Below are 22,408 nucleotides of genomic sequence, written 5' to 3'. Positions count from 1 at the left end.
GTTACAGCAAGACTGGCCGCCTCTGCAGCTTAGACTGACTCTTAGAGGAGCCCATGTTGTAGTCATGGTGTGGTCCTGTGACTCGTGGCTAAATCTTAAGTAGAGAAAAGTAGATAAATACACTTGGTTCCTTCTTGTTAGATACATTTTTATTTAGATCTCATGAGACAGACAAGAAACTGGACTTCTTCGATGACCTGCAAGAAAACTTCATTTAGAACCATCCAGTGATTCCTAAGAATTTTCATCCAGCTTTGTTCAAGGACTTCCAGCTGTCCTTTATTTCCCCTGATCAGAGAAAACCCCTTAGGTTCAGCATAAAGAGTGGTCTCAGTAAATTAGTGACACTGAATGACTTTTCTCTGATCACTGAATTTTGCACCATACTGCTGTTTGTACAGCTCATTTGCATATACTCCACTTCCCGTGGGCCATTTGCCATTGCGGAATGGAAAGGGATGCACCTTAATTATACACCAGGTGGGGTTCTGGTGAGGTTTTGCAGTCTGCCAGAGTTCTGTGGTGGCTGCTATAGACTGGACACTGAGCCTTATATGTTCTGCAGATTAGAAAGCAAAGTGCATGTTCATTCTGCAGAACTGCACACATTCTAACATTCAAAACCAGAGCCTTAGCATTGTCTGTAAGGCACAACCAAACTCCTCAGATCTTCTTATACATCTAGTCTAATTTATTTTGCAGTTAGTTGAGCACTGCCTTCAGCTCTCAAAGTTGTGTTCAAATCTCTGTTTTCTTTCCAGAGATCATAGTTGTAAGAACTCACTTTGGTAATAAAATGTTCTTCCTCTGGCCCTAGAGGATATGAAGTTGTTTCCTTCTTGTCTCAAGGAGGAAGTATTACAGAGTTCTTTTCATTATAGCTTTTTCTTCAAAGTAAGTTTTGTGAGAAGACTTTGATTTTCACAGTGCTTTTGCCTGAAATGATCTTCAGAAACAGGGAGAAAGAAGATACACAGTAATCTGGTTAGAATGCTCATTTGAAATGTAGGAAATTATACTGAAGATAATTTAATGGTGATTTGCCACCAGTGTTCAAGGGAAATGTTGGGCTCTGAAGTCAAGCTAAGTCATTACTGCCTCATGAAGGTGTTTGGGCTTTGGGGCCAGTATTGATAATTAACAGCCTGATAAGAGCTTGAGATTCTTCAGCTTCAGTAAACATAAAAGAATAGAAAATGGGACCTTGGTTTCAAACATGGCAGGTAACGCCCTAACTACCAAGCCATTGGAATAAAGAGTGTTATGGGCTCTGGTTTTCCATTAGAAAATTTTCAAAAGTCTTAGGTTGTTTTATTCCAAGATGAGTTGAAAACTGATTCTGCACCCTTCATTTTTTGCTCTCTTTCAAAATGGAATGAGAAATTTCAGGAGATCCTACTCTGGGTTTTCTGTCTCGAAGAGCAGGGAGATGGACAAACTAGTGTTTGTTTTCAAGTGTTCTTCCAAAGCAATTAACTTCTATCATAGTTACAACTTACCAAGGGTCACTTTAAGCCAAGAGCACCTTTTCAGTGTGTACTTCAGTTCCTAGCTTTGTTGTTCTGCCTCCTAGGTCTCTCAAATTGCTTAAAATATGTCTTTATGTCTCTGAATGGCTTTTATCTGGCTTAAAAATGTCCATTGTCAGAAAGCCAAGTGTGCTGCTCTGTAAGCATCACAACCTTTTGTGCTTTAATCAATAAAGCATTTAGAACATGTTATTAACAGCTGTATTTCCAGGAGGATCTCTAACTTAGTTACTAACTGTGAAACCAAGACCTCACTTTAACTCTTTCTGTCAGTTCTTTTTCGCTATATGAAAGCATAGAAAACAAGGGGAAGGAATCCCAGAGGTCATTCATGCATTCTCTGTCTCCTAAGAGCAGATTCTTTCGTCTTGTATTATCATCACTTTTTTTTAATTGAGTTTGTGAATGGTGTGGCATTTCCTATAAAAATCCCTTTTCTTCATTTCTGTGCTGATGATAAATACTCTGACCTTATCCAGAATTTCTACAAACACTTTCCAGTGTTTTTCTTAGCAATGTTCAGAGTATCTCAATTTTTCTTAAATACAGCTTCTCTATTTAGAAAAAGCACCCCAATTGCTGCTGGATTTAAGAGATGGAGTCATCCAGCACTAATAAAACACCTGATCCAATCTATCAGATGACATTCCCTAAACATGTAGTGTTCTCTGAAGAAGAATCAAACTTTTCTGAAATGAGAGCTGCAGGGTTCAGGATTCAGTGTAAGATTCACCTAGACATTTCTTCACACATTCCGTTTGTGGCAGTGCAGAATTCTCATCCTATTTTCATGCAAATAAAATTCTACCAATCATGAAATTGCAAGGAAATGAGGAGACAAGCATAACGGAGTAAAGAATTCCACATCCTGCAAGTTACCCATTCTGTCTCACCTTTTTCATTCCCTGAATATGAAGCTCTTTCTGTTTCTCCTTCATCTGTTCACAGCTATTTGTTTCTTTCATTATACTCCTCTGAATGGTCTTTCTCTATCCTTTCAGCATCACAGAGCATAATTTACATGAGAATAACATAGTTCTCACTTAACTGAAAATTCAAACATTCTAGTTGTGTGTTTAGTTTCTCCTTGTGCTGGTTGTCCTTTGGGTCCCTCCTAGTACCCTGATCTCATGCCATATACAGCATGTACTGCCACTGGCAGTGAAATTCTTCCTATGGACTGTAGCAACAGACTTATTATGTGTTCTCTGTCCCATTGCTTTCTTACTCATAGTGCAAATTCCTTCTTACTGGAAGGCAAGCTCATCTGTATCATCAACCAAATATATATTTTTTTCATTTGCTGTGTTAAGTTGTAATCTCTTCCAAGTTTTAGGCTTTCAGAATTTGTGTAATTTTGGTCAGAATTTGAGTGGGATTTTGAGGATTTTTTTTTTTATCTAATTAAATAGTCTTCATTGTTAGGCATGGTCATGCAGTTCACCTGCATAGAGCACTGATATCACTAGTGATAAAATTATTCCTATAATATTCTCCTATACAACTTAAATGTTAAGAGGAAGAGTGTACTATGCAAAAAACAGTATACTTGGAATTCAGAAAGAGCTGTGTTCGTTGGAGATTGTCCTGTGATACAACCCTGGAAGAAATAGATGAGATGTAGGCACAGACTACCTTTGAGATAAACTGAGCAAAGCACATTTTTGGATGTGAGAGGAGACAATATACAAGTTTGGGGCTAAATTGATTTCAGAAACTTTTTTGTATTAAAATGAATGAGCTCAGTGTAAGGTGAGGAAGACAGTATCACTCAATCTGAGCAGGATCTGGCCATCCTATAGAATAGTTCTAATAACTTAGCATCATCACTGTTTTGTAGCTGTAACTTAATAGTAGCTGACACAATAGAATCCTAATGTTGGTCCTTATGAGGGCTCCAAAATGCTACAGTGATGCAAAGAATCATTACAGATGGTGACAATTAATTGTTCAAGAATAGACCTTCTCAAAATTAAGAAAGTCATGGGTATGTACTTTCTTCCTTCTTAAAAGAATTGCCCAGTTCCTGGCAGTTTCCTTTGAAATCTTACTTAAAAAAAATAAATGTGGTTTATATTTAAAATAGGACTCACCAATGTAAAATAGGATCAGGTACATGACCACCTGAGGAACCGAAACAAACAGAATTCTATGGGACCTGGTGAGATGCATCCCAGAGTCCTGAGGGAACTGGCTCACGTAGTTGCCAAACCATTGTCTGTAATATTTGAAAAGTCATGCAGTCAGGTGAAGTCCCTGGTGACTGGAAAAAAGATAAATATTGTACCCATTTCTAAAAACGGTAGAAGGGAGGACCCTGGGAATAATCGACCTGTCAACCTCACCTCTGTGCTATGGTAGATCATAGAACAGATCCTCCTAGAAGCTATGCTAAGGCACATGGAGGACAAGAGGGTGATTGGAGGCAACCAGCATGGCTTCAACGGGGACAAGTCCTGCCTGACGAACCTAGTGGCTTTCTATGATGGAATGACCATATCAGTGGACAAGGGAAGTGGTTTGTAAGGCCTTTGACATGGTCCCCACGGCATCCTTCTCTCTAAATTGGAGAGATATGAATTTGATGGCTGGACTGTTTGGGGGATGAGGAATTGGTTGAATGTTCACATTCAGAGAGGGTTGTCAATGGCTCAATGTCCAGGTGGAGTTCAGTGACAAGTGGTGTCCCTCAGAGGTCCGTACTGGGACCAGTGCTGTTTAATATCTTTGTCAGTGCCATAGACAGTGTCATTGAGTGCACCGTCAGCAAGTTTGCAGATGACACCAAGCTGAGTTGTGCAGTTGACATTCCTAAGGGATGGGATGCCATTCAGAGGGACCTGGATAAACTTGCAAAGTCAGGCCATGTGAATCTCATGAGGTTCAACAAGGCCAAATGCAAAGTCCTGCACCTGGGTTGAGGCAAACCTCGTTATCAATACAAGCTAGGGGCCAATGAGATTGAGAGCAGCCCTCCCGAGAAGGACCTGGGGGTGCTGGTGGATGAAAATCTAGATATGAGCCAGGAATGTGCACTTGTGGCCAAGAAGGCCGACTGTATCCTTCGCTGCATCAAAAGAAACATGGCCAGCAAGTCAAGGGAGGTGATTCTGCCCCTCTACTCTGCTCTGGTGAAACCGCATCTTGAGTACTGCATCTAGCTCTGGAGTCTTCAGCATAAGAAGGACATGGAACTGTTGGAGTGGGTCCAGAGGACATCAACAAAAAATTATCAGAAGGATGGAACACCTCTCCTATGAAGAAAGGCTGAGAGAGTTGGGATTGTTCAGCCTGGAGAAGAGAAGGCTCCAGGGACACCTTGTTGTGGCCTTTCAATACTTAAATGGGGCTTATAAGAAAGATGGATACAAACTTTTTAGCAGGGCTTGCAGTCGTAGGACAAGGGGTAATGATTTTAAACTAAAAGATGGTAAAATCAGACTATATATAAGGAAGAAACGGTTTACATTGAGGATGGTGAAACAGAAGAACAAGTTGCTCAGGGAGGTGGTAGACGCCCCATCCCTGTAGACATTCAGGGTCAGGATGGAGAGGACTGAGCATCCTGATCTAGTTGAAGATGTCCCTGCTTATTGCAGGAGCATTAGACTAGATGACCTTTACAGGTCCCTTCCAACCCACATTATTCTGTGATTCTGTGTGCTGTATCTAGGATTGTTTCTGCAATTTCATTTCTGCTGAGATGTACTGTAAAATCTGTTGGGGATAGGTGCAGAATGTAAAGCAAATGAGGGTAGAATGGCAACTTCCGTGATAGCTATCAAGGTGATGAACAATAACAGGGCATTTTTCAGCTTTTCAGGATTCATACTTAGAGACTGCTAGATGTTTGGCTTTCACAGATATCCTTAATCTTTCCTCACTCGTTCCAATACATAATTTTTTCTGTCTTATAGACATGGTCTGGAGAATCAGTGCGTTTCACTGTGAATTAAATACAGACAAATCAATTCATTTGTCTGTATTTAGGATAGTTAAACAGATTATCTCTTGGTTCAGGAGCAATCTACAGTCACTTTAGTAATGGCACATGTGCTGAGGAACAGAGATTGCTAGTAGTGTAAGACTTCTTGCCGCACCGGTTGCCAGGCAATATTACTTCAGAGACACTCATTAGTTAAAAATGGTTTACGGTAACCCATATACCTCATAGTTGGATTTGCTGAAACAGTGAGTACTCTAATTCTGTCATTCTGCTTGCAACTTTTAGCTTTCAATTACATCAAGATAGACTTATTAATGTGTCTGAGCCCTGAATTTAAGACAGTTGTTCTGAGCATAAGATACTGCGTTCGTATCTTTTGCAAAATTCAGACCGGGTGTAGAAGCAGATGGGATTACACTGTATTATTATTCATAACTTCACTTGATCTGTGACTGACTTGATAAGACCTGATAGCTATTCTAAGTTCACAGCACTAGACTGCTTCATCATGATTTGCTCTTTGTCTGGCATAAAAGTTGGGTCAAAATAAGTTTCTCTAATGTGGCGCAGATTTGGAGACTAAAGCCCAGTTACCCTATTTCTGCTGACCTCAGTGAGCTTTAGGCTACTACAGATGAATTCCAAATGAAAGGCTGAACTGCTGGCTTGCTTTGGCTTGCCCTGTGGTCAGCGTTATCATTTGACCAATCATAGGAACTAGGTAGAGAAATGTTTTTCCCCTTTTATGTCTTCTCCTCCTTTTTGTCTCCAACTCAGACATTGCTCAGATTTCCATCTTCAGACACCATTAAACACCTTTCAGGTCCGAGAATGAGTACAAACACGTCTCTCCATGTTTCCAACAGCAATCGCCTTCAAATCAGTTACTAATTACTATTTTGTGTTAATTAGTGGGACAAGAGGGCACACACTTGCACATCTTGCAGCGTGTGAATTTCACTGTCTTTGGAGTCATAAACCTATTGATGTGATGAAGCCTAGTGTTTTATTGCCTACCTGTTGCTGCAAAAAATCTTTTTCCTCTGCACAAATCAGAGGAAAGTTTCAAGATATCAGTCTAACCTTCCTCTCCAATTTAGAACAGATTGCAGTCATTAGCTATACAGAATTTTTTCATTTCATTTCTTCCAAGAAGAACGTTTTCTGTGGATGAAGGTGTCATTCACTTTCCCTCTTATGCTTTTCCTGAGGACTACATGATCAAGACAGCAGCTGCTGCATGACTTCCTTGAAGACTTCCACTCTGTTTTCACTCAAGGATTTATTTTGTTCTCACCACAGCTGGTCAGTTTTGATGTTCTGTTAAGGCTCCTTTATGTGCTTATACTCACATTATTGAAGACAGCTCTTTCATTTACAGTTGTTCTCTGCTTCTTCCAATCATGATCAAGAGCTGGAAAACAAACAGGGCTTCTGCATATTGTTGACTGCAGACTGGCATGCTGGGTAACAGAAAAGATCAGAGAATCATTTCTCCATATCTCTAAAGGAAACAACTTGATGCTCTGTAGCCTCATTTTGCTTTCATGCCTCATGACTTAGGGCTTTTTGGGACAGAGCTGTGTATTGATAAGACAAACGGAAGTGACATTTATCACCAGTGTAATATTTCTATACTTTTTATGCATTCTGTGCATAACATAAAATTAAGGTCATCCTCCTTCATGCAGAGATCCACATAGCACTCCTCTGTCTTATATCTTGATCAGAATGCAGCCTTATTTTGTATTGGGCATTTTTAGAGTGCAAAGAGGGTGCATGCCTCTTTCTGAAACTACGTTCCTGCCTACCACCCAAAGAAGCTTATTTTGATTTAGGTCTTCTTAAAAAACATGACTGATCACTTTGTTGCTTTTCCATTTCTTTCCTTAGAGTTATGTACAACATCTCTAGGTTTTCTTAAATCTTTCAATATTTGAATATTTATGTTATCTTTAAGTAAATTTTTATGCCACCGAACAGTATATCAAATGTTTTAGCAGGTTGACAGAGACTAGGAAAAGAGTTTTGCATATGGGTGCAGGTATATATGCTCATTCCAGGGTCAATGGAATTCATTTTTTAAGTAGAACATAATTAGAGCCAATCCCAAATGACTGACCTTGGACAAGACAAAGCAGAGACCCCGACCTGTTATATGATGCTTTTTCATATTAATCTTGATGCATATTATGCTAACTAAACGAATGTAAGAATGGACAGAAAAGATAAAATTCTGTTATCTCTGTAAGAAGTTACATCTACAGAGGAATAAATGTCAGTGCAAAAAGTGAATTAAGAAAGGGGAGTGTCAAGTCTTGCTTTTAATTTTGCTTCTATTGGTAGTAATTTCTGTACTATTGGTAGCAACGCTATTTTATATTTATTGAGCATATATGCTAATGAATTTCGAAAGATCTTACGAGCTTAGGAAATAACTGCATCTATTTCACATGGAGAGACTAGTATATCACAAAATTTCTTTTGAGTTCCAGTGCAAGTAATTTGCCAAGGGTGACTTAGGGGATTACAGGAAGCTAGAAAAGAAATGTAGATCTCTACTTCTGTGCTTCAACTTTCCAAACACGAACATTTCCTGTTGGAAATATCATAGGATCATAGAATATCTTGAGTTGGAAGAGATCCGGAAGAATCAAGTCCAACTCCCTGCTCCTTGCAGGACTGCCTAACACTAAACCGTATGACCAAGAGCATCATCCAGACTCTTCTTGAACTCTTGACAGGCTTGGTGCTGTGACTACTTCTCTGGGGAACCCGTTCCAGTGAGTGACCCCCTCTCAGTGAAGAATCTTTTCCTAATGTCCAATCTGAACTTCCTCTGATGCAGCTTTGAACACCAGCAAGAGGAGATCTGCACCCCCTTTCTACTGGCTCTCTCGAAGAAGCTGTAGACTGCAATGAGGTCACCCCTCAGCCTTCTCTTCTTCATCGTGAAGAAACCATTTAACCTCAGCCACTTCTCCTATGTCTTGTCCTTGAGGCCTTTCACTATCTTTGTTGCCATCCTGTAGACACACTGTAATAGTTTGATATCCTTCTTATGTTGAGGTACCCAAAATTGCACACAGTACTCAAAAGGAGGCCACACCAGTGCAGTATAGAGTGGGACAATCATCTCCCTCGACCAGCTAACTGTGCTGTGCTTGATGCACAGTTGGCCCTCTTGGCTGCCAAAGCGCATTGTCGACTGATATTCAACTTGCCATCAACCCAAACCCTCAGATGTCTTTCCGTGGGGCTGCTCTCCAGACTCTCATCTCACAGTGTGTATGCATAACCAGAATAACCCTATCTCAGGTGCAGAATCTGGCACTTGCTTGTGTTAAATTTCATACAGTTGGTGATTGTCCACCTCTCTAGTCTGTCCAGATCTCTCTGTAAGGCTCCTCTACCCTCAAGGGAGTCCACAGCTCCTCCTAGTTTAATATCATTGGTGATATGAGATGTATCAGATATGTATTGACAATATGTGTCAGCAATATGAATGTATCAGATTCCAAAGAGATCCTGAGTTTGACTAGGATGCTGAGTAGACATGAACTGTGCCCTTGAACTTGACATGCTGCTTGCTTTGTTCATAGTACTTCTCTTTTCCCTCTTCCCCCTCCAGTATTCTTTATCAGAAAAAATGTAAAAGTGAAACTCAGATTCTTTAGTCTCTGTAGCATATGTGAATCATGGACTTATGTATGTCGGAAAGGACCTCTGAAGGTCATCTAATCCAACTCCCTGCTGAAAGAAGGGGCAGCTACACCAGGTAGCGCAGGACCATGTCCAGTTGGGATTTTAATATCTCTAAAGGCACAGATTTCACAACTTCCTTGGGAACTCCTTCCTATGTTTGACGACTGTAGTGGTGAAAATTTTTTAATTTGTATGAAGCTGGAATTTCCCATATTCTAACTTCTGTTTGTTGTCTCTTATCTTTCTACTGTGCACCTCCAAGAAAAGTCTTGTTCTGTGTTGTTGCTGTAGACAGAAATAAGTTCTCCTCCCTTTTTAAGGCTGAACAGCTCTTGGCTTCTCAGCCTAATCACGTGCTCAAGCCCCCTAAGCATGATCTTGGTAAACCTCCACTGAATTTGCTCCAGTATATCCATGTCTTTCTTGCACTGGAGAGCTCAGAACTGGGTGCAGCACTCCAGATGTTGTTACTTCAAGCACCAAATAGAGGGGTAAGTTCTCTTCTCTTGATCTTCTGCTTGTACTCTTCTAATACAAGCCAGGATGTTGTTGGCCTTATTTGCCTTAAGGAAGCACTGCTGACATGCATTCGACTTGTCCATGAGGGACCCCAAGTTTTTCTCCAAAATTGCTTTCTAGGCAGACAGTTCTAAGCCTGTTCTGTTGTAAGGGGTTATTCCATCCCATATACAGGACTTGGGGTTGCCTTTGTTGAAGCTCATAATGTTCTCCTCAGGCCATTTTTTTTCAAACCTGTTAAGACTCTACTGAATAGCAGATGGGCTCTGCAGTGTATTGACCACTTCACCAATTTTGTATCATCCACAAATTTGCAGAAAGTGCCATCCATCCCATAGTCCAGGTTGTTGTTGTACATTAGGAACTATTGGTCCTAATATCACTAGCTGAGGCTGAGGGATAGCTCTAGTGACATACTGTCTGTTGGGCTTTGTACCACTGATTCAATCTTTGGAGTCCAGCAGTCCAGCCACTTTTCTGCTCCCAGTATTACCCATTTATCCAGTCAATCTCTCACTACTGCGGCCATAAGGATACTGTGGAAGAAAGTGCCAAAGCACTTGCTAAACTTAAGATGAGAACCATCACAGCTCTGCCCTTGTCCACAGTGTGAGTCATGTAATTCTAGAACTCAATCAGATCAGTCACACATTATTTGCCTTCAGTAAGGCGACGTTGGCTGTTCAAAATCATCATCTTGTCTTTCGTGTACTTGCAAATGGCTTCCAGGATTATTTGCTCCATATACTTAGGGGTTTCTCGTATAAAGGTGTCTGGCAGCAGTTCCTCACGTTCTCCCTCTTGTCTTTCATGATGTTTCCCTTGTCCAGTCATCATTAACCCTATCCTGTCCTCCTAAATTATGCAATATTATAGAGAGTGACCATACTAAATCATATATTACTGTAAGATCTTCAGATATTTTCCTTCTAGTCCTGTAGACCTATATATGTTTATTCCGGATTGCACCATTTCTCAGTTCCTGAAACATTGGTTTGTGTCTTTGATCAAATCAGTCCAAGCTGCCAGAGTGAATAATAAAGATTCCACGATTTACTTGATACTCTGAAAATCACTTAATGTTCTTTTGATCATAGATATAAAATGAAGTCATAAATATTGGAGGTAGATTTTGGAGACACATGTCTTTAAGGCAGTTTTTCAATGCCTTTATGAAATAATTTGCCACTTAGAAAAAAAACAGATTTGAGTAGAAGTTTAAATTTTGAATAGTTATATTTACCTGGTTCATAAAAGCAGCTGAAACTGAGTCAAATAATCCTGTCTGGTGTCAGTCTTCCTTGTAAGAAAGAAACTAGAAAGGTTCTTTTGCCACCTGTTAGAGGTTCTGCTTTAGTTCAAAAACTTCAGAACTAGAACTTGGAGAACTGATCTTCAGCTGCTAAACCCCTGCAGACTTATTAAAGGACTGAATACCCACATAACTTCACTTGGTAACGAAATCAGTATTCCTGATCTAGTGCTGAAGGACCAAGAGCTCAAGCTTGTGCTTTTTATTCGGATATTTTACTATCCAAAGCAGTGCATATCCCATGGCGCGATGGATTCTTGTTAGAACATTTACTATCCTAATTGTGTGAACCATAGGTATAATATGTTGGTAATCTTGTCTGTAGATCCAGGGAGCAGACACATGAGAGATTATTCCAGAATTAGGAGTTCAGAGTAGAGAAACATGATGTGAACTGTCCCAGGCTGCCCTATAAAATAGATGTCCTTTTCTTTAGATCCCTGTTTCTGTCTGAATTTTCAGGTGCTAGTTCAGAAAAGATATAAGTGGGACTACAAACATCACTTTAAATTCGCAGTTTCAGATGATGAGGGTTATCATAATTCAGAAGGAATCTGAATGTCGGTTACATGACACTGCTTTATTTGTGTCTTCCAGTTCTTTTTTCTGCTTCCTCATCAGAAAAAAAAACCCATCAGAAATATTCCCAAAAGTCTGAAACAACAGCAACAAATAAAAAATAGTAATAAATATCTGAGGTTGTCTTTCACAGTGAGAAAAACAGTGGAATGTAGCCTGTAGGATCAATATTGCCATGAAGATCTGAACAAAATTTTGGACATCTATTCTTTCCCTTCCATATGAGCATAGCTTCTGCAATGTGATAGCGTGGAGATAAGTAATTTGCTTCTGGTCTTTATTTAAGACCTAAAACTTGTATTTGCATTTCAGATATATACTAAATGTTGATAGTGTTGAGGTGAGGAGTGAGTTTAAGTAATTTCTAACAGAAACATAGGTGCTGACACACTTCAGTTTTATGTTGAATACAGGCCTCAGCTATTCTATTTGATGTAGCTCGCAATACCTCTTTCCCACATTCTGAATATTCATGTTTGCTTTCTTTTACGAATGTTTTCTCATGACCTTGAGTTTAAGGAATTTCATCACTTCTCTGATTATCCAAAAATGTTAGAGGTTCTGTCAGATGTCCTCTTGCTCACTTGGTTCTTCATTATGTTAAAGTTCATAGTGTATTAAAGTCAGATTCACCAGGAAAGCTGAAGGGTATTTATCCTTTTTGGTTTGCTTTACTAAATCTCTGTGAAAATGAGAAAAGCTGGCTTGATTCCCTCTATTTATACATAGAAATAACTCTTGTTCACTGAATGACCCTTGCCCTGTAGATCCAGTCATCCATGCAATGGGAAAAAAAAATTGTTGTGTCTATTCATTTTCACTGGATGTCATCCAGAAAGCAGAAATATTGCTGCTTATGTTCATCTTGTGTTGATGAACTGCAATAAAAAACTCTTCATATGCCAGAGTTAATCAGCTAATGCAAGATTTACTGCTCTTTGCAGTGCCATGCCAAATGCACATTTTCAGCACTTTTTGGTGGTTTTTGACCTTAACTCTTTACTCCTGGCAAATCATCCTACCGTTAAACTGTACTCAAGTAAAAAAGTTTTAAATGATCTGAGACTTTTCCCATTCTCTGAGACATAAAATCATTTGATGTGTTGGCCTATGAGGACACACACGTTCACATACAAGTGGAAATGCCAACATTGTTATTTACCAAAGGATTCTTCAAGCAGCAGTGTCAGCCTCTAAGTCTACAAAATAGTCCTTCCCAGTAAATGAGAATCAGAACTATATTACTTAAACAATTAGGTTCAGGTCCTGCAAGTCATACCTAAGGTGAACTCCACCTGAAGAGGGTTGCAAACTCAGCTCCATTTTCAGAAAGCTGTTCCAGAAAACAATCCATTTGTTTGCCTTGCTTGCTGGCAAATATATAAAAATCCATTTGTATGCTGATTACTTTTCCTACATGATGTTATTACACAGCACACATGGCATAAAAAATTTAAGATGTATCTAGTAGAGCATGTGTGACTGTATATGGAGAGCAGAGTTCTGTCCCGTGCTGTTAATGCATGTATACCCCAAGCCCTTGCTTTCAGTTTGTTCATGCATGCCAGCTGCTTATTCCACACTGATGTAGAGTTCTGTGCCAGTGTAATAGAAGAAAAAAAATAGTTACACTTCTTCCTTTTATTTTGCAGCACTGAAGTCCTTCCAAAGGGCCATTCTAAGTTCACCTCGAGGGCATTAGCAGAGGCTACTTTAAAATAAAAAATCTTTTAGCCCTAGTCAAGGAATGAGAAAACCTTTTCTCTTCTGTGTAAATAAATTTTGATCAATGTAAGGCAATTCCCAATTAACGTATCCTGTAGCTTGTTGTCAGACACTGTCCACAGGGTACAATTGTGACATAGACTGTGAATATTCAGCAATAGGAGTCTGTAAATCTGAGTAGGTAATGACAAAGACTCTTTAGGAAAAGCTAGAATGAGGTGAGCTGAGCAGAATAATGGCAGTCTTGGGGGGCAGAGGGGTATTTTAGCTTAATCAAAGCCAGAGGAACTGAAAAAGATACAAGTTAAAGGACTTGCTCTCTGAAGTAGATACATTTCAGGTAAATGCACAGTTCAAACTGAAGTGCTAAATTGGCATCCTTACATCCACTCTGTTCTCTGGATCAAAGCAAAGTTAATCATTTCACTTGCCTTTTATCTATTTTATGGATGTGTGTGGGTGTGTGTGCATATGTATGTGTACGGTGTGTGCATGTACACACTCAAGTAACAGAAAATAGTGGCGGTGAGGGAGTTTTTGGTTTTTTCTGTAATGAAGCTGAAGGTTTTTTTTTTTAACATAATGGTACCTAATAGTCGTTGTCCACTGTTGTAAAAGCTCAGAAGTATTGCAGCTTTCTCTTGCCTGTGTTTGCCCAGCCAGCCTTCTACGTACTACAAGCACTGGGAAATTTCAATGACACAGCTTGGAATGGGTTCAGTGACCTCAATTATTCCCTCCCACCCACTCCAAACTCCTTTCAATTTGCAAAAAGCTTTAAGTGGACAAAACCCAGATGCCTTTTGCTTGTAGTTCAGTAAGAACAGATTGGGCATGTAGATTCTTGTCAAAGTGATATATGTAGTTCATTTTCCATTAACTCTTTCTTAACTAAGGATTTTAAATTCTTAGTTCCAAGTCTAGCACTCTGCTTTGCTTTCTACTGCTTTTTAAAGTTCATTGTGTCTACAACATCATTTAAGAAAGTGAACCTTAAAAAGCCTGGGCTAGACATTGACTGATATGAAACTGATATGAAACAGACTGAGTGTTTGGATCTGCTTTTAAAGGCAATCACTTTTTTTCTTTTTAAACTGGTTTTATATTTAATAACCCATCCTATTGTCTAAATCAGTTCAAAAGCACTAACTAAATATAATAAATAAGAACACCAGTTTGGGGGAAGGAAGAATATGACTTGCGGAAATTACTTACCAGTCAAAACCCGTACATGGGCCCTGATTACCTTGAGAGCTTGCTTCAGTTGCCTTGCTTGAACTTAGATTGCTTTCATAATGTTGTAATATTGCCTCAAAGAGTTGGTGCCTCTCCCTTCCCCCAGAACATTTCATTACACTCCCTTTCTCCCTCTCTCTCTCTCTTTCTCTTTCATTCTGCAGAAACATGTGCTGTCAATAACGGAGGCTGTGATCGGACTTGCAAGGATACCGCGACAGGAGTACGATGCAGTTGCCCAGTTGGATTTACCCTGCAGCCTGATGGGAAAACATGCAAAGGTCAGCTTCTGTTTGCTTTGCAATGCATCATTTGCCTTCAGCAGTTCCAGTACAAGATGTAAATATTCAGTTATTTAATCAATACTTTTAAGTTAAGGCAATACTGGCATAGTGATTGCAATCGAGTTCATTAGCTTTCTCCTTCCCTTATTTTTCTATGTTTACTATTTCAGTCAGTTTTCTCTCTATTTATTAGAGGGTTTTATTACTGCAAAGAAGTGAGATACAGAGGTCAAACTGACCAGAGATTTAGAAGACAAACAGAGTTTCAGGGCTGCAAAAAGCCTTCCGTTACAAACGATAGTCTTAATATCCTTGTAAAACTTGTCTGAATTTGTCTACTCAAAAAGCAGGTTAAAATTCTCAGGCAGTACTTTGTCATCTGCAGATAACCAACTGGTTATTACTGAGTGAAGTCAAGTGAAAGATGCAGTAGTATTGCTCAAAAAAAAACTAGACACTTGTCCATTTCTGCCCATTCAAAACATAAGTATCCAGCTACAACAGAAAACCAAAACAACTTTTGCTAGTGCACAGGTCTAAACCATACAGCTAATGCTCAGATTTTACTGTTCTAAAGGCTGTACAAGAACCTTGGCATTTTGGCCTTCATAAGTGCATTACAACTGAAGTCAGGGGAAGAAAGAACAGAAAAGGGCGTCTGATATCGCCATCAATACCTGTTCTCAGTTAAGGAGACAGGAGCAGTTCTCAAATATCCCTGCAGAATCACACTTAGTGGCATTATGCATGTGACTAGATTTGGATACATGTCAGTAGGACAAGTCCCTCCATCAGCTGTTTTCCCATCTTCCTATGTACTTCTCCTGATCTTCATTGCAAGAGACTTGATGATGGCCAACCAGGAGGACATTGAATATGTTGTTGCACAGACAATATTTTTTATCACTGAGTGACTTAGCGTAAGTTGATTTAACCTGCTAAGAAACTCTTGGCACTTTCTTCCTTCAAAGCAACCAGAAATGTCAGAATACCTTCAGTCCAGGACTTGGTGTTACTTAAAATAGTAAAACCCACAAAAATAAACAGAAAATGTGTGGTTTCCTCTTGCTCCAGGCTGAAAAATCCCAGTGCTTGGGCATGATCCTGTTAGTATTTATAGAAATAACAGTCCATTTGCCTGTTTATTTGAAAACAAAACATTTAAACTGCCATTGCACACAATGTTAATAGTTAAAGGTGAGTACACATCAAAAATTAGTCATTTTAGTTCAAGCCACATAAAAATAAATCTTCATTTTTACTGGCAGACTAGCTAAGGCATAGCAGAACAGTAACAGTGATTCCACCGAGTGCTTAAAAAGGAGGCCTTTTCATACTGCACACCTAGACTTGGTCATAATGTTTATTATTGAAAATGCATCGTGAAAATAAAGATTAATTCTAAATTTAGAAGTTTGGCCTTAGAACTAATATGAAACTATATTTATATAATAATCAAATTTATAATTAGTGCTACAGACAAAATAGAATATTCAACTGATCCTCAAACCAAGTAGCATGGCTCTATGCTCTTTCACATTTTTTTCTTTTCCCTTTTTATTTGAGATGAAAATATAGGAAACAGAATCTGCATTTTTATGGTGCTGCAAATTCTTTCTTACTCTCTTAAAATAAGCAGAAACTGGAAATAAACTCATATGGTTTAACAAACCAGCCAGACCATTTCTTTTTAAACTTTATTGCCATTTTAGGAAATACTCTTCATCATAAAATGGTAAAATCATGTTTTGTATTTAATTTAACTGTAATTAACAGTATTTATCTAATGTATTGCACTGTGACATTTCTGTGCAAGATTCTGCTGCTCTGAAACAAAAGTAACTTCCCATTTAAATCTGTGTGCAAAGGGTCCTGCAGTTAAACTGAGCAGTGAAGCTTCTCCTGTAGCTATCACAGACAGCCCTTAGTCAAGGCTGGTCTCTAAGATTTACACTGAGCGCAAAAGTGAGCATTTTGGTGCAGTGACGTTGATGCCTTCTCAGCTCCTCTTCCTTGTAGGTAAAGTCTAGAAAAGGCTGGAATGGAGAAATTCACTGTGCACATATTCCTTCCTCCAAGTTCTATAGGAAACAAAAAGAGTGATCAACTCAAGTTTCCTTTTTGTTTTGTTTTGGGTTTTTTTATGATGGAAAGATATGCCACTATCTGTTAAAGGAAAGTAGAGAGACGGGGCATATAAGAGAAGCTGAGAGATAACTGGGAGAATAATTAACATATTAACCAAAAAATGCAATTGTGGTTGAGCAAAATGATTAATACGTTTAGGTTGAATTTAGCAAATGTTGTTGACCAAAAAATACATTTTTATTGGGAAGTCTACGGTTTTTCAGTCTATTTTAGCATCTTCCTCTCTAAGACATTTTACATAGTGCAGCTACTATTTGAAATTATGTAGTTGCCTAGGTTTAAGAGGCTTGAATAAGACTTAAAGAAATATCTGAACTATTGAATACTCTGAGGTGGACATTGTGTAATTTATTAAATTTGTAATTCTAGCTCACTTGTAAGTGATTTCCTCAATAGTGCACATTTATAATACTGATATTTTATGGAAATCTATCACCATTTTTCTTCCTTATTTTTAAAAAGGGAAACTGGTAAATTAAATAACATTTTCATTCTTAAATTAATGAAATTAAAGAAAAATATTTTTCTAAATAACAAAAGTTTCCTACATGGTTCTGCTCAAAAGTCAGGACTGGTCTGTTTTAGGCATTGTGTAGACATGTAATGTGAAACAGAGTTTGCCGTCTGAAATGTTTGCAGGTTTTTGTTTAGTAGTTTGGAATTTCTTAAACAGTTTAGTATAGAAAAAAGGGATCATTGGGCACTGGAACAGGCTGCCCAGGGAGGTGGCTGAGTCACCACCCCTGCAGGGACTTAACAGATGAATAGACGAGATGCTCAGGGATATGACTGAGCAGTGGACATGTACAGTTGGGCTTGACGATCTCAAAGGTCTTTTCCAACCTAAGGATTCTATGTTTCTGTGAAGAGCAAGTATACCTGCAAAAGGTGAGGTAATTTTTTAAGAAAGAGTATATGCAAACATGCCTTTTTTGCCAAAAGATGGCAAATAAACCCTGTTAAATGTAAGTAATTGTTCTACACTTTGTTTGCAATATCATATTTAATGTCTATATTTCTGTCATGAAGCTGAGATGGATGCAAATCACATACACTATACACAGTTCAGTACAGAACTGAGTCAGGACTGAAACTCTGGTATTTCTCCTGTCCCTTTTCTGATGTAACAGAGAACGAAGGGTGCAGGAAAGTGATTTCAGAATAATACAAAGGACCTACCTTCAGCAGTTTTACATGTCAACCTTTATCACAGGCTCAGTCGGAATTGAGAGTTCATTGTACCTCAAAGAATGAAGCTCCTTTGGCTAATGCAGAGTGCAGTGGTTTATATCAAATGTGGGGTAAAAATTTGTTGTTGGGAGAGTTTTAACATGGAATATGTACAGGTAGCTGCATATCCTGGAGTAAGGCTACTATAGCAGAAGATTGTTTTGGTTTCGGGAAACTGAAAAATCTTATCTCTGATTCTTTCTCTCTTAACATGTATTACTTATCTGATCTTGTAGAGGAATAAGAGCAAAAGTGCTGTTTATGGTCTAGTCAAAGGGACCTTTAGATGTATTAATGGTGGCTGGGATAAAAATTCATTAATCTTTTGTCATTGTTCAAAAGTCAATCTCAAATTCAAGTCTTCCCTGAGCTGGGTCAGTATTCAAGGAAGAATGCTCTCCTGTCAGCTGGGCCATGGAGGCTTTTGTCAGCTAAGAGATGAGACACATCCCAGGCAGAAAGAGTTCCATATTCTCCCTCTAATTAATGCTATTCAATTTTTCCTGTCATTGCAAGTGAGTGATCCCAGCTTGATGCTGGGTTCATTTGATACTGTCAATTATTGTGCAACACATGATAAAACAGTATAGTTCATTTCTTTAAATGCCTACCAGTCACTCCACAGAATTCAGCTAATGTAGATAAAAAGAAAGCCAAAGGATTAGGAGGCATAGTTGCCTGGGATGCTTATTGCACATTGTCTCCTACCCACTTTTTAATGTCCCCTGTGTTGTGCATATCAGGGGTTCTATGGTCCCCAGCTCCCTTGCTTGTTGGTTTCTGTGCATCCTTCCTGCCAAGTACCCGTTCCATGCATCCAGCTGTAATCTGCCCTCAGTGAGAAGGATGAGAGACAAGCCCAGCAAAGAAACGTTCATCTTCCAGGACTTATGGTGGAGAAGGACTGCAAAAGACATCTGAGAGACAGTGGCTTTCTTTGGGTGTTCTCTAAGAAATGAATTAGAAGAAGAGGAAAGGCCATAGGCTTCTGGCATGATGTAAAATGTAGGACCATGTGTCTCATGTACTCCATCTTTGCCTTGGAGATTTAAGAAACAAACTGTGCCCCTGAGACACACTTGTGCTCTAGAATAATGCAGCTTCCCACCACTGTAAACATAGCCATTGAGGAACTGTGCAGGGTGCAGCACTTGCTGAAATCCTACAGTCAAATGGCAGAGCAAATATCATTTTTAAGCAGGAAAAGAGAAGCATAACTGGACTTCTCAGGATTATGGAGCAAAAGCCACATTTCAAATCTGGGTTTTCCATAAGCATCTATAAAGCGCCACTGAAATTGCAATGCCCTGCAGATGTTTTTTAATAGCAAGATGTGTACTATTTTGTTTAGCGATCTTTCTGATTTGGATCATTTTCATTGGTAAGGTTGACAGTGGGATTTTGGAGGGGATTTTATTTAGCTGGGCTAGATTATCAGTGGTTTTAGTAGCAATATGTTGTTGCATTAATAATCTGCCACCAGCTGTGGCCAGATACAGCAGCATTAATTCATGTCCATGAATAGGTCTTTGCCAAGCTCAGGTGATCCCACGGGCATGTGTTTAGGAGACAGACAGGTCCGCTCACATTTCCACCTAGTGACAGGGCATTTTATTTACTGTGCAACACTAAGTAAGCCCTTCTTAGCCCTCTCACATATTGTTTAACTAGTGCGGTGTTACGCTGGGGTTATGTGACTGGATGCTGTAGGCAAACATTTCTTTTTCCTGCTGTCTCATTGTCATGGTTACCCAGCAATGTGGTATGCTCTCTGCTTCCTTGAAACAGGCCCCCATCCTTTTCCATTCAGATGCAGCAAAGAAATGTTGCACTTACATGCTTAAATACTTGCCTGTGCTGCAGTGGGAGCATCAGAAATGCCTTAGTGTTTAATGGTTTGTCCAGTAACTCAGCTCTGTAACCTGCCTTATCATTAAGTAATCTAGAAATGTAGTGTGGAGAATAATGAACAAATTCATTCAAAGGTCTGAATCTAATTTTATTAAAATAAAAGGGAAATTTTGCATTGGCTTTACTAAGTTGAAATAGTAATTGCTCTTTTTTATCTTTCTTAATTGCAGCCTGTTGCAGCATGAAAATACATTTTAAATTGGTTTGGGATACAAAAAAGCAAAACCCTGAAAGTGAATTAAATTTTGAAAATCAGATTGTTTCTGTGAGGGAAACGGTTTCTTACAGTATGAGTCTTAATGAAGCTAAATATGTCATGTTTTGTTAAGTATGAACTGAAAGGTTTCATTAAACTAAATGTTTAAAATTAACACTTTTCATGAGTTTGGTATGAGGATATGACTCAGATGTTGAAGGCTTTCCTCTCTTATCATTCAGAACACACTAACACTAAGTGAAAAGCTCACAATGAACAGTTTAGCTGTCCAACTTGGCTTCATTTCCTGGCTACAGAATATCTGTGAACAGTTATGATTTCCTCCATCATTCCATTAGTCAAAATTACTTAAAATTTGTTTTAGGTTTTTTCTCTAAATTGGATTAAATTGACTAAATCTTTTAGAATTGCATCTTGTCAGCCCCTATCAATTTACATGAAACTGAAAGTGTTTCCTCATTTTTAGAGAGGAACACCAGAAGGAGTTGCAGGTTATTTTTATTGTTTATTATTAGTAAGACACAGTTGTTAATCTGATATATCAACTATTAGCCTGTTTGAATTACAACACTTGACTTTGTATGACTGTGATTGATTGGATATGTTGCATAGTGGTATTTTTTTCACTGATTGCCTAAATGGGGAAGGTTTTGCAGTAGGAGTAATTACCTATGATGAACTCAGGTTTCATTTGGTTAATACCCCTGATCAACTTGACATTTTTTACATGTAAAAGTTTGACAGTAAAATAGATACCTTTGCAAGATAACCTCTGCAAAATATATGCATGAGTCTAGTTTACACCAGGCTTTAGTGGCACATACAGACATACTTGTCACATCATGTAAGTTTCTTGATGCCTTTACAATCAAGTCTATAGGTTTGAAGCATGTCTTCTGAACTAGGATTTGTCTCACCTAAGAGAAACGTGCAACACAGGCACAAGTTAACTCATGGGAACAATGGTTTTTGTTTAAGCACTCTTCTGGTTTCTTCCTTAGCTATAAAGAGCTTGAAAAGCAGTCACCCAAATAGAAAGTTTTCCTTGGTTAGATTGCCACAGAAAATTCTGAGGTGGCTGTTCAAGTGACATCACTTTACCAAAGGTATACATGACATTTTTATAAATGCATAAGAAGCATAGAGAAGATATAATTAAAATAGCATGCTGGAAGGTAACCCAAGTTCCTTGCTGAAGCGTATAACTTCCATTTGAAGGTGCACGGCTTCAGAATTTAGATATTTAGCTTCTGCATAACTGAAATTATCTTCCCAACAGTTTAAATTTCTAAAGGTTGCTTACAGAGACAATTCTGTTCTTGACAGCTCCTACTTGAGATCCACTATCTGTGCATCTCTCATTAGGTGTATCCTTTAGTGTGATATTTGCTATACTCCACACAGTGAAAGGAATATTGGTGTCTGCTCTACATTACATGGCGTTAGTGCCAATAGGGATTGTATTGGCACCTAGAGCAAGTCTTGGGACATATGAAAAGAGCCTTTTCCAGCTCACCTTTCTCTTGCAACATGAAGATTTTTTTAACAAGTGTGAAGAGGTCAGTTTATCTTCTTTCACATTAGACTTACACAGTTTTTGAGAACAGAAGCATTCAGAACCACTAGCCATAACAAGCCATAACCATTTTCCAGTGCTCTCTCAAAAATAAAAAGAAAAATCATACATGCAAATGGTGTGAAAGAGTAAACTCAAATGAAGCGAGTTGTCAGCAGTCATCACCTACACTGCAGTCAAAGTGCTGTGGTACCAGCAACTGTTAGCATAAATGTCAGTCACAAGATTACAAGCAGCAGTAGGTTTCTTGAAGAGGATGTTTGGCAAAGCCAGAAACGGCAGATACTTGCTTGTCTTATTCCCTTTTCTTCTGATTACATTTCCCTTGATAATTGCAGCAGCTGAAATGGTCATTTACTTCCATGTCATATATTTAAGGTAATTTAGGTAGTTAATAGAGCGGTTGTACTCTTACTTCTAGTACTGGTTCATACCATTGCTGCTTAATGCCTGAGAAATTTGTTGTGCAGCACATTAAATTTTGTTAACAT

The 22,408-nt window shown here is 38.7% G+C and overlaps 2 protein-coding genes across 6 annotated transcripts in view; one reads left to right on the top strand and one right to left on the bottom strand.

Annotated features, from left to right (window-relative positions):
- SCUBE1 (signal peptide, CUB domain and EGF like domain containing 1) overlaps nt 1-22,408 on the top strand; it is a 222,042-nt gene that overhangs the window by 112,095 nt on the left and 87,539 nt on the right. For all 5 annotated transcript variants that reach the window (XM_069863916.1, XM_069863906.1, XM_069863897.1 and 2 more), the window contains one exon: nt 14,716-14,832. In XM_069863916.1, the coding sequence (XP_069720017.1) occupies nt 14,716-14,832 (117 nt within the window). The remainder of the gene's footprint in view (nt 1-14,715; nt 14,833-22,408) is intronic.
- Nucleotides 1-22,408, bottom strand: part of LOC138724325 (patatin-like phospholipase domain-containing protein 2) — a 520,777-nt gene that overhangs the window by 469,425 nt on the left and 28,944 nt on the right. The gene's annotated exons all lie outside the window — the stretch shown is intronic.

Source organism: Phaenicophaeus curvirostris, chromosome 1, assembly GCF_032191515.1.
Source record: "Phaenicophaeus curvirostris isolate KB17595 chromosome 1, BPBGC_Pcur_1.0, whole genome shotgun sequence".
NCBI lineage: Eukaryota > Metazoa > Chordata > Aves > Cuculiformes > Cuculidae > Phaenicophaeus > Phaenicophaeus curvirostris.
This window is presented reverse-complemented; position numbering and strand designations above follow the sequence as displayed.